The sequence below is a fragment of the Cimex lectularius genome, unplaced genomic scaffold (assembly GCF_000648675.2).
Source record: "Cimex lectularius strain Harlan isolate CLEC.00 unplaced genomic scaffold, Clec_2.1 scaffold349, whole genome shotgun sequence".
NCBI lineage: Eukaryota > Metazoa > Arthropoda > Insecta > Hemiptera > Cimicidae > Cimex > Cimex lectularius.
In genome coordinates, this window is record NW_019392869.1 from 199,598 (window position 1) to 216,194 (window position 16,597).

The 16,597-nt window shown below is 32.1% G+C and overlaps 3 protein-coding genes across 3 annotated transcripts; 1 reads left to right on the top strand and 2 right to left on the bottom strand.

Annotated features, from left to right (window-relative positions):
• Window positions 1-1,147: 1,147 nt before the first annotated feature.
• On the top strand, window positions 1,148-10,138 carry LOC106668178 (histone-lysine N-methyltransferase SMYD3). Its single transcript, XM_014396694.2, has 9 exons — window positions 1,148-1,572; window positions 3,939-4,113; window positions 4,287-4,356; window positions 4,417-4,544; window positions 6,832-7,008; window positions 7,147-7,320; window positions 8,401-8,515; window positions 8,587-8,749; window positions 8,817-10,138. The coding sequence occupies exons 1-9, from the start codon at window positions 1,463-1,465 to the stop codon at window positions 9,031-9,033; spliced, it is 1,329 nt and encodes a 442-aa protein (XP_014252180.1). The 5' UTR covers window positions 1,148-1,462; the 3' UTR covers window positions 9,034-10,138.
• On the bottom strand, window positions 9,089-12,288 carry LOC106668083 (lysosomal acid phosphatase-like). The gene is made up of 7 exons (XM_014396506.2): window positions 11,781-12,288; window positions 11,367-11,471; window positions 11,056-11,295; window positions 10,809-10,991; window positions 10,625-10,751; window positions 10,348-10,556; window positions 9,089-10,294 (listed from the first exon to the last, which is right to left on the bottom strand). Exons 1-7 carry the CDS (start codon window positions 11,967-11,969, stop codon window positions 10,139-10,141), a joined length of 1,209 nt encoding a protein of 402 aa, XP_014251992.2. The 5' UTR covers window positions 11,970-12,288; the 3' UTR covers window positions 9,089-10,138.
• Window positions 12,289-12,381: 93 nt separating this feature from the next.
• LOC106668162 (prostatic acid phosphatase-like) lies at window positions 12,382-16,327 on the bottom strand. The gene is made up of 7 exons (XM_014396665.2): window positions 16,039-16,327; window positions 13,948-14,043; window positions 13,640-13,879; window positions 13,394-13,576; window positions 13,212-13,332; window positions 12,686-12,885; window positions 12,382-12,623 (listed from the first exon to the last, which is right to left on the bottom strand). The coding sequence occupies exons 1-7, from the start codon at window positions 16,201-16,203 to the stop codon at window positions 12,465-12,467; spliced, it is 1,164 nt and encodes a 387-aa protein (XP_014252151.1). The 5' UTR covers window positions 16,204-16,327; the 3' UTR covers window positions 12,382-12,464.
• Between the last annotated feature and the right edge of the window lie 270 nt (window positions 16,328-16,597).

Consider the following 16,597-nt stretch of genomic DNA (forward strand, 5'->3'; position numbering starts at 1 on the left):
ACTATAGAAAGGAAAGCCATATTATTGAGACTTGCTTTGAAACGACCAAGATAAATACTAGAAATTACAATAATTTAGTAATTCCTTTCGGTTCAATGAAAAAAACAGCAAAGAGCCCAGAAAACAGTACAATTAGGAAATACACCATTCTCCCCAATAAGATAAAATTGTTAATGACTGTGTATTCTTAACATTTATTAAAAAAAGAAAAGTCATTAAGAGAAAATCCTATATACCACAAGGATGAATTCAAGGAGGTTGTATAAAGAATAGAGTAATGAATTGTGTATTTATTTTGTGACATTTGTACTATGAAATTGTGAACACAATAAAAATATTCTATTCATAGCCTTGCCAGTGGCTCCTTTGCGTAGGATCTTGCTTGTGGTTTTTCCTCTCCTAGTTACAATATCTGCACCTAAATAGGCCTTCACAAAAACAAAACATGTTTATTGGAATTTGATATTGGTATATATGGTACTACAATAAATCGTGTTAAAACCTATTTAAAAGATCACATCCAAATAACTAACGCAAATGTGAATTAAAAAAAAAACCTTGAGGTTCTGGGATTCCACGATGTACTGTACTTGTGCCTATCTTGTTTTTGGTTTACATTGATAAATTATTAAAACTAGATATCTCCTTAATTCAATATTTGGAGCAGCCAGTATGTAGTCCCAACTTAAACCCTATAGAAGAACTTTGGGATGAGTTGTCAAAGAGGATAAAAAGTCGCCCACTGGTACCAGAGAATTTGCAGGAATTAACAATGCACTGTTGGAAGAGTATAAAAATATATATATATATCGTTTCCAATATTTTAATTATTTTATGTATAATTTTATATTTCATCTATGTAAATTAGGCTATCAGCCTGTATAAAATAAATAAATATTATATAATATTATTACAATTAAAATTATTATATTAAATTGAAATATTATTAAATAAAAAATAAATTAAACTAGTTTTGCTGTTTTCAGGAAACTTTGCATTCAATTGACGGTACTAACGAAGCAATGTCGCAGAACGCACAGTTTTGCTTATTTTAAATTTAGCAGAACACGAAAACAACGTGCATGGTGATGACATCATTGGAATGACGGTTGTGCCATCCGGCGGTTGTTTGAAACCCTGCCGGAACTCGAAACAGCTGAGACGTGAAGCGTGCTGAGTGAATTGTGAAACCTAACACCTTGACTGCTATTCGTCCCTCGTGCGCACGTTAGCTCCACGCTTTTAAAATTAGACGATTTATTTTTACAGCCTGCCTGCTGCCAGTCGTTCAGTTATTATCAAAGGGGAAAAAATCCGCTTTCAGCCGCTACTTGAGGCCCGCCGAGTTCCTCATCTCCTGAAATAATCTCGTATGAGCCTTTTCTGAAGTCCGGCTCTGGCCAGGCGTCTTCCGTAAAAAGTCGGATGCTGGGGAAAAAAGCTGCTTCCGCGATCCGCAGCCATGAAGGGAGTCACGATGAAAAAGGGCTCCTTGATCCACTCGGAAAAGCCCTTCGTCCACGTGCTGTCGACCAACCACAGAAAGGACAGATGCGATAACTGTTATTCTGGGCAAGTTGATTACTCTATAAAATATTTTATCGATGCCACTTCGTTAAAATAACAGTAAAAACGTTTCGAGACTTCGCACATCCACCTGCAGGACGATCGCGTAAAGATGACATGAACTTTCCTGTTTTCGAACCGGATTAAAAAGAATCATTTACAGCTTAATAAAGTTATTATACTCGATAGTATATTGGATGGAGATGTTCTTTATGCCATTTAAGAATATTTTGCGTAAAAATCTGTATATTTTTTCAATACTTATGGTTTTCATTCGTAAAGATCTATATTAACAAACTTTCACATATTTCAAGATTATATATTACTCCATTTATGGTTATTGACCATATTTATTATTTCAATTAATTATTTTTTTATGTAAGGTCCTGGTTGAGATGAAAAAGTAAGTGTCATAAGCAGGAACCCACAACCTTTTCGGCTAAATACGCCGCTGCTCAACCACTTGAGCTATTGTGACTTCCATACACTCGGACACCAACTCCCCATCTCAACCTACCTTTCGAATTTAACCTCCTTTTTGCTATTTTTCAATCAATCAAGTCAATTGGACCACGAATTATAACGGATTCAATAAGTAAAACAAAGTTATATCTTCACTAAAGCTCTCTGTGGCCATTTCATTTGTCGATGAGAACCGAATCCCGATTTCACGACATTTGAAAAATGGCAAAACGAAGGGAAAATTGTAAAGTTGTAAGTTGAGATGGGAAGTTGTCTGAGTGGATTGAAGTCACGATAGCTCAAGTGGTAGAGCAGTGATGTATTTAGCCAAAGGTCGTGGGTTTGAATCCCGCTAATAACACTAACTTTTTCATTTCAACCAAAAACCTTACATAAAAAGATTAATTAATTAAAAGAAGTTATTTGGTCAATTGGACCATGAAATATAAAGGATTAAAAAGTAATGTAATTCCTGTCATACATAAGTGCTTAATGTCTTAACTCATGCTGAACTACCATAGGGACACTAATTTTGTCTGTCTTAACTCGCATATTTGAAAAACTTAACACACAAGTGAAGACAGAAACAAAAAGCGACCCTATGTTCACCGACTCGCAGACCAACACCCATAATTAACTTTAATATCCAACTAACCGTTGGGTGTCGTGGACGAGGTATCAAACTATTCAAAAATCCTTTCATATTATTCTCATTTGAAAAACCATAGGTTGTGCCGGGATTCATACCCAGGATTGCCAGCTTGGCAAATAGTTGGACGCCCTAACCACTCGGCCACCACAGTTCCCCTTACTATTGGTAACAAGGTAAGCAAGAGTGAAATAAAAAAACAACTGGCAATATCTGGATAATATGTTGTCATGTAGGAATGGCATATTACACACTATTATACCACAGAATATTAGTATTGTTTTGTTGGCTACATAAAAAGGAACTGTTGAATATTTCTAATGATTTTGGTTGGGTTCGTTTCTGACCATCCTGGTTCATATATTGGTGTTATTTACTTTTTATGGAAAAAAAAAAATTGAAAGGTGTTTTTCACGTACTCTCAATATTTCACAATTGCCTGTCACATTTGAATTTCATAAAATTCAAATATATTTGTATTTTTGTTGTTTGATCAGACTGATCCAAATATGAAATCTGCTACTGAATATGGCAAAATGCTAAAGAACGCCTGACTGACAAAAGCATACGTATAGGCAAGCCAGAATGTTTATAAATTACCTAAAATGAAAACATGCCTTGCTTACGTCACCATGAAATATCAGTTTTATTTATTTTTGACCACCACAAAGTACAAATATTTGTTATATAAGAAACTAGGTTTTTATATAATAAATAAAAATGTAATATTTTGTTATTTTTAACTTGGATGTGTGGTTTATGGTTCTGTGTCTTCATGTGGTGTGAGAAAGCTAAACATTTACAACTTTTACATGTAAAACTGCCAACAAACTTTGACCAACAATGGCCTTAATGTGGGGATGTGTGGTGAAGTTATAAACATAGGAATTAAAATAATAATGTTTTCTTATATTTTGACCTCAAAAGTTAATCTTATGATTCTTCCTTCTTGAAGGTGGGATAATAGGTCATCTTCTGGTCAGATGACCTATTATCCCACCTTCAAGAAGGAAGAATCATAAAATAATAATAATTGTTTTTTTTTATCTTCTAACTATAAATGTACAAATCTGATAAATTGAGTGTTTTTTCATAAAAATTCATTATTCCTATCAAAAAATTCCCATACCAGATACAATGAACAAAACGAAAATCATGATACCACCCACCCTGTTGAAATGTTGGTTGTTGAATTTTTGTTTATTTATAACATATTAATGCTAATAATTTATAATAAGATTTCTGTTGTTAAATTTTACAGATGTGAATTGCTGAGGTGTTCTGGGTGTGAATATGTAAAATACTGTGATAGCACCTGCCAGAAAAATTCTTGGACTTTTCACAGAAATGAATGTTTAAATTTGAAAAAGTTGCCTCCGAACCGAGAATTGCCCAACGCTGCCAGACTCTTGGCACGAATCATTATGAAGCTCAAGGTAAATTATTTGTCTATTTATCTTCACAATTATTGTTTTTTTTTATTTTGTATGTTTCCACACAGTAGGCTTTAGGAAAAGATTTTGTTTAAAATAAACTTGCTTTATTTAAAACTAAACAGTTATCCACACCATTGATATTATTGATTTTTAATTATTATTGATCATTTCAGAGAGGTGGAGGACATGAGAAAGGTTTCTACTCTAAAAACCGGTTTAGGATGTTCAAGGATTTAATGTCTCGTAAGTTATTTCAATAGTTGTTAATGCCATTGATGAAGTAACAATTTTATCACTGTTTAGATTACTCTGACATCAAGGAAGACAAGAAGAAAATGGAACACTCGAACTGCCTCTATCACGTCCTCTCTGATTTCATGGGACGGGAAAATCTGCCAAATTTCCCCGAGTTTGTCGGCCTGTATGGAAGGGTGCTGTCATAAAACAAACAAAAATTCAATATTAAATAATTAGAAGCAACAGCAAGTTTGTTTTATATTTCTAGCATTTTTCTCTATTAATTTTTCTTTGTAGTTGGCATAATTCATAACTTCTCCCATTTCATTTCTACTTTGCTATATTCATTTGTTCTTAGCCTATTTTTAAAAGTTGCAAACCTTTTTTTCTTAAGTTACAAAAAATAATATTTTCAAACAAAGCTCCAATATTAATCAAACATTGCTATTTTATTTAGAAGTTCTATTACAAAATTTGTTTTATATTGTTTTTAAAATTTAGTTTATTTTTATATTATAATGTTATAGTAAATGTGTGCCCAGTCCAATTGATTGCTTGCAGCAAAAGTGAGGGAAAAGATCTCATAGATATGGTCAAAAATACTCATTTAGAGATTTCATAACTCTTATTGTGTGAAGAATCAGTGTTGATAATAGTGTAAAGTTGAAGTGCATAAATGCATGCAATCATCGCTGAGTTAGGAAAAGTTGCATGATTTGTATAACAGTTTAACAACTTACGCGATAGGTGATCTTAACAAATTAATAATTGCTATGCTTCAGCTTTAATAAGAAAACATGAGATAATTCAAATTAAATTATAATTATTCAGAAATCGTGAGATGCGGTCGGGTGTGATGTAGGTTTCAGAAAAACATTTTCTTTATCGTGCCAACGTTTCGTTCTTTATTGAGATCATCTTCAGGGCCTGGGATTTACAAACATTGTTTACATTTAACAAAAAATGCATGTAGGTTGTGGAAAACAGTGAATTTATACAATGCAAAAAAAAAATATATATATATTTTTTTTTTTTTTTTTTTTTTAAACTTGACTTTGACTTCAACAATCCAAATATATTACACACAGAACAAAACAAACATAAACGTATTTTTTGAGAAATTGTTTACATCAAGAGAGATAAACATAGCATCATTTACAGAACAGATACATGTAAACTCAGTTGCAGCTATGCCAATATCATTAATCAAATTCAATATAGATAACATACATATATCATCTCATCACATTCCACACCTCAAACATTTTTCACATAGTCTAATTTTTCAACAATTTAGCTTTCCTTTTCGTATTTATCCCCTTCTATATAATCCTGAAAGGATAATCTAGCCGAACCATTACCAACGTTTTTTTCCCTTCGTTGGCTCTTTTCACCTCAAAGAAGCCGATGCCTTGTACAAAAATGTCTTTTCTATACGGACTTCCTTCCCCACCCCTTCAAAATCCAACGTATATTAACACAAAACAGCAATATCTCACTTGCACTCTCAACACGACACGCAAGAATGGCAAAATTACACAGAAGACAACACTTTGAGTGAGTAGAAATACTTGATTGAATAAAAATATATATTTTGCATTGTATAAATTCACTTTTTTCCACATCCTAAATGTATTTGTTAAATGTAAACAATGTTTGTAAATCCCAGGCCCTGAAGATGATCTCAATAAAAGATCGAAACGTTGGCACGATAAAGAAAATGTTTTTCTGAAACCTACATCACACCAGACCGCATCTCACGATTTCTGAATAATTATCGGTTAACAGTCACTAACCACCACACATTAAATTATAATTTTGATCAACTTGAAAATGAGTTTTGTAATTTAGAATTAATGTTTCTAGTTCTAATCTTATATATATTTAATTAGAAGTATCTTTTTTTCACGTTTTTTTTTCTTCTTCTTCAATCACGACAGCACTTTTTCAGTTTCCCAATACTTTTGCTAAATTAAAATTTATGCACCCTATTTTTATGTTAGAAGCTATTTTGGACAGCTCTTAATATTCATTAGTATTAGAGTACAATTTATCTTTAAACTTCATAAAATTGCAACGTTTAATTATTTGTTTTAAATGGTGTATTTCCAAAGCAAACAACAAAAAATATTTTAAAAAAGTATATGTTATCATTTTCCCCATATTTGTTTTTATTGGTGTAAAAGAAGTTTCATAAAGTGCTTTGTTGAGGTAAAAAATACATTTTAAGCCATTAATTGTAAAAAATAAATACCATAAAAAGACAGTACAATAAAAAAAATATTAGTAATTAAAGAAAAAGTACAAGTATAGTTCGCAGTCTGCCAATAATGCTTTTTGTAATCTAACCAAAAAATGTAATGAAAAAATGAAAATAATATTTTTTGTTTTAAAATGATAATAAAAAAGAAAGTTTATTTTTAATTATTTTAAGTAAATTCAATAATAAGGCTTATCTTAATAAACTATTAAAAATTTTAGGTGACTGTAAATAGTTTTAACGTCCTTGATCTTGACATGACAACCCTAGGGACAGCTGTTTATCTCGGCGCATCTACAATCGATCACTCTTGTGAACCCAACGCTGTCGCCACATTTGTCGGGACTACCATTCATATAAGAACTGTTGCTGACATCGAAGATTATGATTGGAGCAAGGTATCTTTTTTTTTTTTTTTTTTTTTTTTTTTTTTTTTTTTTTTTTTTTTTTTTTTCCCCTCCCCACTTTATCACACCTCGATTTTTTGTAAAGAGGTTTATATTTATATATATATATATATTTTTTTTTAATTTTAGGTTAGGATATCGTACATTGATACATTGAAAAACAGAGCGGAAAGGCATCTGGCACTGTGGTCGCAATACTATTTCGAGTGCGACTGTACAAAATGCAATTTGAAAAATGACCAAAGAGTTGTTGAGTCTTGCATTCAATGTCAGGACTGTTCGGCACCTGTAAATGTAGATAAGGTGGGTTTATCTCAATAATTACGTTTTTAAAAGGATGAATATTAAATATATCCCAATTTAATTGCAATGTAAAGTAACAGTTTGAAATAAGCAAGAATTCAGACCACATCCCTGATTTCTAAAATCAATTTGTTAATCATCACTGGTGGATAATTCTCTGTGTGATCAACAAGAAATGTTCTGTTTTAGTAACTTTTTGTGTTTTTTGCAAGTTTAAGCAAAAATGATAGCAATTATGGAACATCACTTCCAACTAATTAATCCGACAAAATTGCAAATAAATGTTTTATAAAAGCTTAAGAAAAGAAGAACTACAAAAACGAATAGCATATATATAGCATACTAAAATGACATGACTTTCTGAACAAATTTCTGTCTGTCTGTGATCAATTCCTTGTAACCGCAAAACTCTGAAACCAATATTTATGAAATTTTCAGATAGTGCGGGTTGGTTTCTAGATGATCCCCTATGAATTTCATCCCAGACGGATCAATGGTAATCGCCATCACGTGCACAAATGTAAAATTTACACACTGTATCTCTGAAACCATAATACGGATTTTGATGAAATTTGCTGGAATTATGTGGTTGGTTTCCAGATAGTCCTCTATGAATTTCATCGCAATTGTACAATCACATACACAACTATGAGTCTGAAACCATTTATCAGATACTTATACAATTTTCAAGGATTATGCAGGTTGCTTTGTAAATGATCCCCTATGAATTTTATTCCAAACGAATTAAAATATGCACTTGCCTATCACAAAATGTGAGGAAGCTGACCTGCGACCCACTTGGCAGACTTGTTTCACGTTCCCAGTGAGGCAACTGTGTAAAAAAAAATAACTTCCACCACGGTGCTTGGTGGCACTTGGGCAGGCTGCCTGTTTCCATTCCTCAGTTTCTGGGTCTGTCAGTAGATTAAAGCAACACCTTTTCACCTTTAGGAGCGCATGTGACATGACAAACATCGATGTTCTTCATTTAATTGTTTCAAGTTTCATTCTTTAATGGAACCTATTAAAACTAGTTTATTATGTATTTACATAAACAATAATTTTAATTTTGTCTTCAAGGAAAACGTGAGTTGTACGATGTGCGGCTGTAAGGTACCAGAAGAGACAGTTCTTCTTTACAAAGAAGTAATTAATTTTACAACACATCAATATGAATTAATGGACCAAATTGCTTGTATCCTTCAATGCAATCAGAAAAAAACATGCTTTTTATTAACCACTTTTTCCTTACATTTTAAAACAAAGATTTTGATTCTTGTAAATTATGCCTTGCCAAGATGGAAGGTCTAGTCCACCACAACAATATAATTTATGTACAAACTCTAGATCTCGCTTTTGAGAGTGCGATACAACTCCAGAAATGGGACGAAGCCATCGAACTAGGACAGAAATTAACAAATGGCTACAAGTAAATAAATAAATGTTATTACCACCCATTTCTTTTTAACGTATTTAACTTTCCTATTAATTTCCAGATTATATTGCGGCCGGTATAGTCCGTTGCTAGGTTACCACTATTTAAAGTATGGCAAGATCCTCCTGTACAACAACAATACCACACAGGCGCTGGAAATGTTCGAAGCCGCTAGCGACGTGTTGAAAGTCACCCATGGAACCGAGCACACGTTGTACAAACACAACCTTATGCATCTCATGCTCGAAACGAAAACCCTTCTTTATTCTATGTCTTAAAAAGCCACCTGAATTGTTACACTTTTGTGTATGTAAATCGACTGCATTTTTTTTGTTTGTCGTATTGTATTTGAGATATAAACACAGTGATAAATTCACTATAAATAAACAAAAGCCGGAAATTTGAATGAAAATGGTTTATAAAATAGATCAAATATTATTTACTGCATGTGCTTAGTTTTGAAAAAAGCTTTCTTAAATTTAATTTTGTTTTACCCCAACTACTGAACTACCTATATAAACTCATTGTCAATTATGTATAAAAGAAGATATGTACTTTTCATTAAAAAATTAAGTTTTGCATAATCTTCAGGAACAACTTTTTTGTAAATAACATTTTTAAATTTTTTTTTTAATGATAAAAAGAGCAATTGGATAGCAATTCGTGTTTCATTTCATAAGACCTTTTAATAGTTTGAATGCGATATTCATAGAAAAACATACTTGCATTTTTGTCTATGCAGCAAATTGCCTATTGTCATTTATGTTCAAGACGCAATGTAGTTGTACAGAAAAGTTGTTCATGAAAAATGTACAAGGCTTCTTCCTATTTCTTCATAAGAAGCATATATCAAAATGTTTCCAAGACAAAAGATGTGATATTTAGGATAAGGTAAAAGTTCAGTTTGGCAAAAAGAAATTCAATAATTTTATGACTGTTTTGCATTCATTTTCTAGTTTTGATTAATTATTTATAATAAAATACCTAAAATAAATTATTTTGCGTTTGTGAAACTTGTGGGATAGGTTGGCAAAAAGACCGGTATCTATAAGCGATCAAATTTAAATTAGTGGACAATACTATCCTACAATTGAACATTTCAGTTTATACTTCTTTTTTTTTTCTTTTTATTTTAAACAAATTATTAATTCCAAAATGGAATATAAATTTGAAAAATATTTTTATATTTGATATTTTCATAATTTATGAGAATCTCATTATTTCGTGGCTGACGAATAAGCTGCAATCTAAAACTTTTATTTATGCAAATTAGGTGAAATTTTGTTCTGAACTAACAGGAATTATTAAGAATGATTTATTTTATAAAATATATTGACAAGTAGTGATTTGTGTTATGATTATAATGAAAGTTTATTGTTTTGACTAGTTATCTTCTTCAATCCTACATTCTGACTTCCAATTTTTTGGTGCGACACTGTCGACCATTTTTGAAAAGTCCTTTAAGTTACATGGGTTGTTGCAGTTGGGGGCGTTGAGCACAGTCGGTTCTGCAGTCGCACTGTTGTTAAAGTACAACATCTAGAGACAAACAATTAATCAAGCGATAATTACGACTCGGCGTCATGTGTTACCTGAACGATATGCCCTCTTGAGTTTTCGTGTAGTTCAAAAACTATGTAAGCACTGGTATCGACCAAAAATGGATCTTTGAATCCGAGACCACCTAATATCGCAATAAGTGTAACATCGTGTGCTGCCAGCAAGTACATCCGTCTGTCAGGCACCATTGTGCCATTTACCTTTCTTTGCAACTGGCTGTTCACATTTTCGAGTACAGGTCCTAAACATAAAACCATGAATTTGTTTATATATAAACAAAACATTACAACAAATGAAAAAAAAAGCTACCAGAAGTCAATCTGGTCATTTTTGGACTCCCTATAATTAAAGCAGCTATTGCTTGAACATAATAGGGAGTCAGAATTGTAGGAAAGATTTTTTTAGTCCATTTTGGAAGTTTAAAACCATTTTCTTGCTAAAAAAAAATAAATAATTATTTTATTTTATTTTGTATTTTTGAAAAAATGAAAACCTGTAGATTTAAAGTGTCCCATAATAGCGCTAAATCTATTAGAGTCGTTGTATTACGGCCTGTGTGTTTTGAAACATACAAAGTCAAGTTTTTATTATCTGATTCCAATTTCTTATCAAGCTTCTTAAAAATCCTTGTCTGTTCCTTTTTTACAGTCGGACAAACATTTGCTCTCGATGTCACCTAAGAAAAATTATTTTTATATTCAAAAAGGAAGGATTAGCGTTTTAATTTTTATGTATTGTACAATGTCAACGTCAAACGGCTCTTCCCAGATGGGCACAGGCTGCCAAAGAATTGAAGGATTCCACAGTTGGTAATCGCTAGGAGGATAGAAACCAGCGAGCAGACAGGCGGCGCTCATAAAGTCTCTGTCGTATGGGTTCGACCGTGCGGCCGTGTCATTTGGAAAGTAATTAGTATTTATAAATCCATTGTATCGCTTTCGAAGCTGCTGTCCAGAAGCGAAGAGCTGCTGCTTTCCATACTGTTTACAATAAAAAATTCCTTCTGTGATTGAATTTTTATTACTTATTTATTTTTAAAAATTTTATTTACTCTGGTAAGCTGGCCTGGTCCATCTGGCCAGAATTTAATGTTGTAATATGGATACGGGTCATTGCGATATGTTGACAAAGGTGATCTGCTCCCATGCCGTGTTATCTTTTTTATTATGAAAAAATTGAAATATTACCTTTATAAATGCACATTTTGAATAATCTTGTTTTATGTTTCATAAAATAACATAAGAGCGACTATTTATTATGTTAATAAAGTGTATCATGTTAATATGAGAGTGAATCAAAATGAAAGATAAATTTGAACTTTTGGCTTGATCAACACACAAGTAATGCTCAATGTTATTGTTAATTTGGATGGTGGAAAATTTGTTTATATTTGAAGCACCTTCATATTTGTTTTTATTTTAAAGATTTGCACATATTGAGCAAAAATTAAGTTTAAAATACTTACAACAATTATGTATCTAAGAGTGTTTAAATTTATTGAGTCCTCATAATTGTTTTTGGGTGGATTTTTTCCAATAGCAGTCACGATGAGAGCTGGTATTTCTTTTGGAAGTTGGTTGCCAAATTTGGCCACACTTATAATTTCATCCGCCCTCCCCATCGCAGCAAATAGAAGAAGGGCCCAAAGGAACATCTCACTTCTGTACGCAGCGAGTCTCTGGGCTGAAGCACGGTGTTACGCTTGATTGCAATTGATAAATATTAGATAAAGCTACCTGTAATGGTGATAGTAGTTCATTGCTACCTTTTAACGATGAATAAATTTTAATTAGTGATAGTAAGTAGTTGGTTAAAAATAATGAGGGTAAAATTACTTATTTTTTTAACAAAACCAATATATAATATGAGAAAAATTGAAGATGCGAGTCCTTTAATTACTGCATGTTTTGAGAATTTTCCCTGACACTACAATAGTCATAATCTATTTTATGAGGAAAATCAAATAAAACATTGGATTTTTTTTTTATAAATAGAAAATATAATATAAAAGATAATATTTAACAAAAGATAACAAGTTATTTAATTATTATTAATTAAAACACTTCTAAACAATTAAATATAGACATTAAAAACAAAAATACTTTATGTATTATACAGTCGAGAGGTTTAAAAAACTTCAAATAAAATATTAAAGCTTGGAAGCTGTATTTTCACATTCTTTCGTAAAATCTTGAGGAATGTATTTATCGTAGAGAGAGATAAAATCTTCTAGAGGGCAGTTGATGTCACAGTTTTTGAGCTTCAAATCATGAAGCTCTGTTGAATAACTCGAGTTAAGGTATAAAAACTGCACAGAAAAATAAAAATAAAATACCATATCGAAATTTTTTAATGTTGAGTCGATTTTACCTTTAAGAATTGCTTTTCGTCCAAATCCTTGTCATGGTGGAACTCGACTATAATGGCGGCCCCATACTTTGGGAGGATCAATTCGTCGAAGCCTACAGTCCGAAGTATGTTGACCAGCGTCAGATCATGGCCAGAGTACAAGTACAGTTTTCCATAGCTTGGCGATTTGAAATGAGATATCCATTCTTTCAGCATCGATCCTGATAATTCAAATATAAGTAGAGCCATGTTACTAAGTAATGGCCTGAATATCTAGTGAAATTTCTAACATTTTAAAACAAAATATGAAATTTTACTAAAAAATCTGTCTTTATTGAATTAAAAACATAAATTTTTGTTCTTAATAAGTTTAAAAATGTTTGATATTATTATTGTCAATATTATGTCAATTAAGTTACACAAATATTTAATTTTTCTGTTTTTGGCCTTAAGAAGTGGTTGAAGTAAAATACTTCATTTCTACGGTGATTTAAATTTTTCCTTCATTTTAATCTTGCTATTAAAAAAGAATTTTTTTTTTTCAAACCTCCTTGGAGCATTTTTAATTTTTCTGACCATGTGTAGCTAGCAAGGTTTAAAGATGCTAAAGATTTCATTTCAGGCAAAACCCTTCTTGCCCATTCAGGCATTTCAAGTCCATTTTCTTCCTTTAAAAAAAAAAAAATTTAAAAAAATAATAATAATTGTAAAAACAGTGTATTCATTTACCTGGATGGATAAGATATAAAAAAGTTTCTCAACATCGGCAATAGATTGTATATCATCTCCAGATTTAGTCGATAATAAAGAATATAATTTTTTATGAATCTCGTAAAACTGAGAGTTCAATTCGATGTCGGACCTTTGTTTTTCTATATCAAAAGCTTTACAGGCTGCTTTGGCTGTTATAAGCTAACCGATTTAATTTCAATTATTGAACATTGCTCTAATTTGAACGACAGTTTAAATTGTTACGTGATCAAGTTGTCGTGGAATTTGGTTGACGGGTATCGGCTGCCAATCTAGGTCAGTTTTCCATACTTGGTCTCTTACGGGTGGGAAAAGGCCAGCGAGGAGGGTGAGTGCACTCATCTGTGCCCGTGGCACAGAACTGCTCAGTACTGACACTTGATCTACGACATATTGATCACTGAGGAAAGAACCATACTTCTGTCTTAGAAAACGTCCAACGTCGTACAGCTGAGCTTTGCCTTTCTACTGTCAAAATTCAATCTTTAAACAAATATAATAATAAATCATAGTCATAAATATTTATTTCTTACATTAGTAAGTGCTCCGAAGCCATCAGTCCATATTTTATTCTTGTATGGATCATTTGGATAAGAAGAAGAAGGAGTCCTGTGTCCATGTCTGAAAATCTAAAATTCATAATTTCTTTAAAAATCTCAGTTTAATCAGATTTAAATTCATACTGAAAATAACACTTCTGTGTTAATTTCTAACTATTAAAACAAATTAGTATCATTAGAAACTTTTAAAATTGTACAATTACTATAACTTCAACAAATTAATTTTTGAGTTACAAGCAAAAACAGGTAAATAAATTAAGTTTTCTTTCAAAGAAAGATGAAAAAAACAGGTAGTTTCATTCATATAATACTCAACCAAAGAATATCAATTAATAACCAGGAAGAAGGTCGAGCAGTTGAACAACATATACTGAGATTATCAAAATAGTCAAACAAAAGATAATCTCTCGCTGGATACAAATAATTGATCAGTTCCAAAATAATTAATCACTTTTATAGATATCTAAAAAAAGAAAAAAAAACTGGCAGAAATCGTGATAAAATCGTCAACATTTAAAAAAAAGCAAATGCTTTCCAAACTGCCAAGAAGAAACAGATATCAGAATACTTCTCATATGCCTGTGAAATACACCAAAATAAATTAACAAAGTGGAACAAAGACAACATCAAAGTCCCAAAAGACAATACAACATACAACATACAACCCCTACATGGTATTTTGAGTTAAATTTTTCGCCAGTATTCGGTTGGTTAAAAAATAAGTAAATAAAAAATAAATTGAGTTAAAATGTTTAAAACATAACAATGATCTATAAATTGATAGGCAAAAAAATGGCCACCATTAAAATTTTTAATTATCCCTTAGACAATCCTACTTTATCTTACAATATTTGGTCCATTTTAAAGGATTAGTCAAATAAAACACAGATAAAATCTCCCACTTGTGTTTTCAATTGAATTTTATAAATAAATCTTTAAACCGTCAGTCTCTTTTGTTTTGGTTTTTATGTAAAGGTTCTTTATAACATTCTGGTGGTTTGATTTTTTTAAGTTCTACCATTTTTAATTTTCAAATTTGTTTGAGCTGATTTTAAGTGATGGGCGGTTAGAGTCATAGCATTGTTGGAAGATGGAAGAAGTCAAGCATATGTGGTCAGGGTTCTTAACGTCCCCAGAACAACAGTCCGAAGGGTCTTCCATCGTTACCAAGATACTGGATTTTACTCAAGAAGGCATGGACCAGGCTGCCACTATGAGATCGCCTCAGAGAGACGATCATTTTATTGTTTCGAATGTACTACAAAATCGACATTCTACTGCTGATGAGATCATGCAATGACTTCAACAAGCTAGAAATGTTAATGGCAGTTTATGCACTGAAGGACGAAGACTTTCAGAAGGTGGATTGCTTGCGAAAAGGACTGCTACTGGTCCAGAACTTCTGACAAGGCACAGATCAGCTTGGATAAGTTTCGCAAGAAATCATATCAATTGGTCTAAGCAAGATTGGACTAAAATCTTGTTTTCGGATGAGTCAAGGTTTTAAGAATGGCACTATGGATGTAATTATTCCACAGCACTACATTCAAAACCTCCTAAAAAGAAGATGCCATGTCGCAAGTGGTGATCAACACAAAAGGAGGAAATACTCTGTACTGAATTGAATATTCATAGTTCATTGTTTCCAAAGTAACATTTTTGGTTCAATTGCTTTACCCGGTTTAATTTTTTTTAAATTTAACAATATCTTTTTTTGTATATTTAAATAAATATGTTTCCCTTGTAAGCAACAGAATGCAAATAAAATTCTAATAAATTTATTTTACATCAATCGAGTATATGCTAAACCTGTAACATCATGTATATTTACAGATTAAAAACAAATTTCATTTAGTACAAAAAAATGTTGACTCCAAATCAAAGAAGAAAAGATGTTTTATTTTTAAATTGTCAAAATGTGACAATAAAGGTTTATTTTGGCATTCGATTTTGGTAAGAGTAAAATAATAGGAAGAAGATTGAGCGGGATAGCAGGCCCGAAAACGGCCATGACGATGATGAATACCATGATGAATGAAACCAAAACGAATGCCAAATACTTACGACGTGCAAACTCTTGAGTGTCGGGTGATGCTGAATCTCGCTAAACGCCGAGTACGCTATAAAAAAAGCACACAGGAGGAAACCAAGGCAGAGGACAACTAAAAACGTCGACCTCCTCCTCGGCTGCATTTCCCTGAGAAGAAACGACTTAGAATATGACCACATCTGAAAAAAATTCTATTATTTCTTGGATGGGAAGGCTCAGGGCGGTTGCCTCAACGAGATAAGATTTTAAAATGAGGCCGAAGTTATACATTCCTTGAAAAGTCGTCCCCACCAGTTGTACATATTTGTTCTTCCGGCTCTGTCAACTGTCAATATTTAACTGACAATACGCTACCGGGTGATTTCGAAAATAGTATCATTCTTCTCTTTAAAATTTAAAAATTAAAGAAATTCTTGCCTTATAGGGGGCTTAACGTCCTACGCCATTTGGGTGACCTGGACGAGGGGTAAAACGATTTACAATCGTCTTTATCTTAGGTGACTTAAATGTAAACATGTTGAAAACCAATGATGATTTTCCATCTCAAACGTCAATCATTTTCCTCTGCGTGGA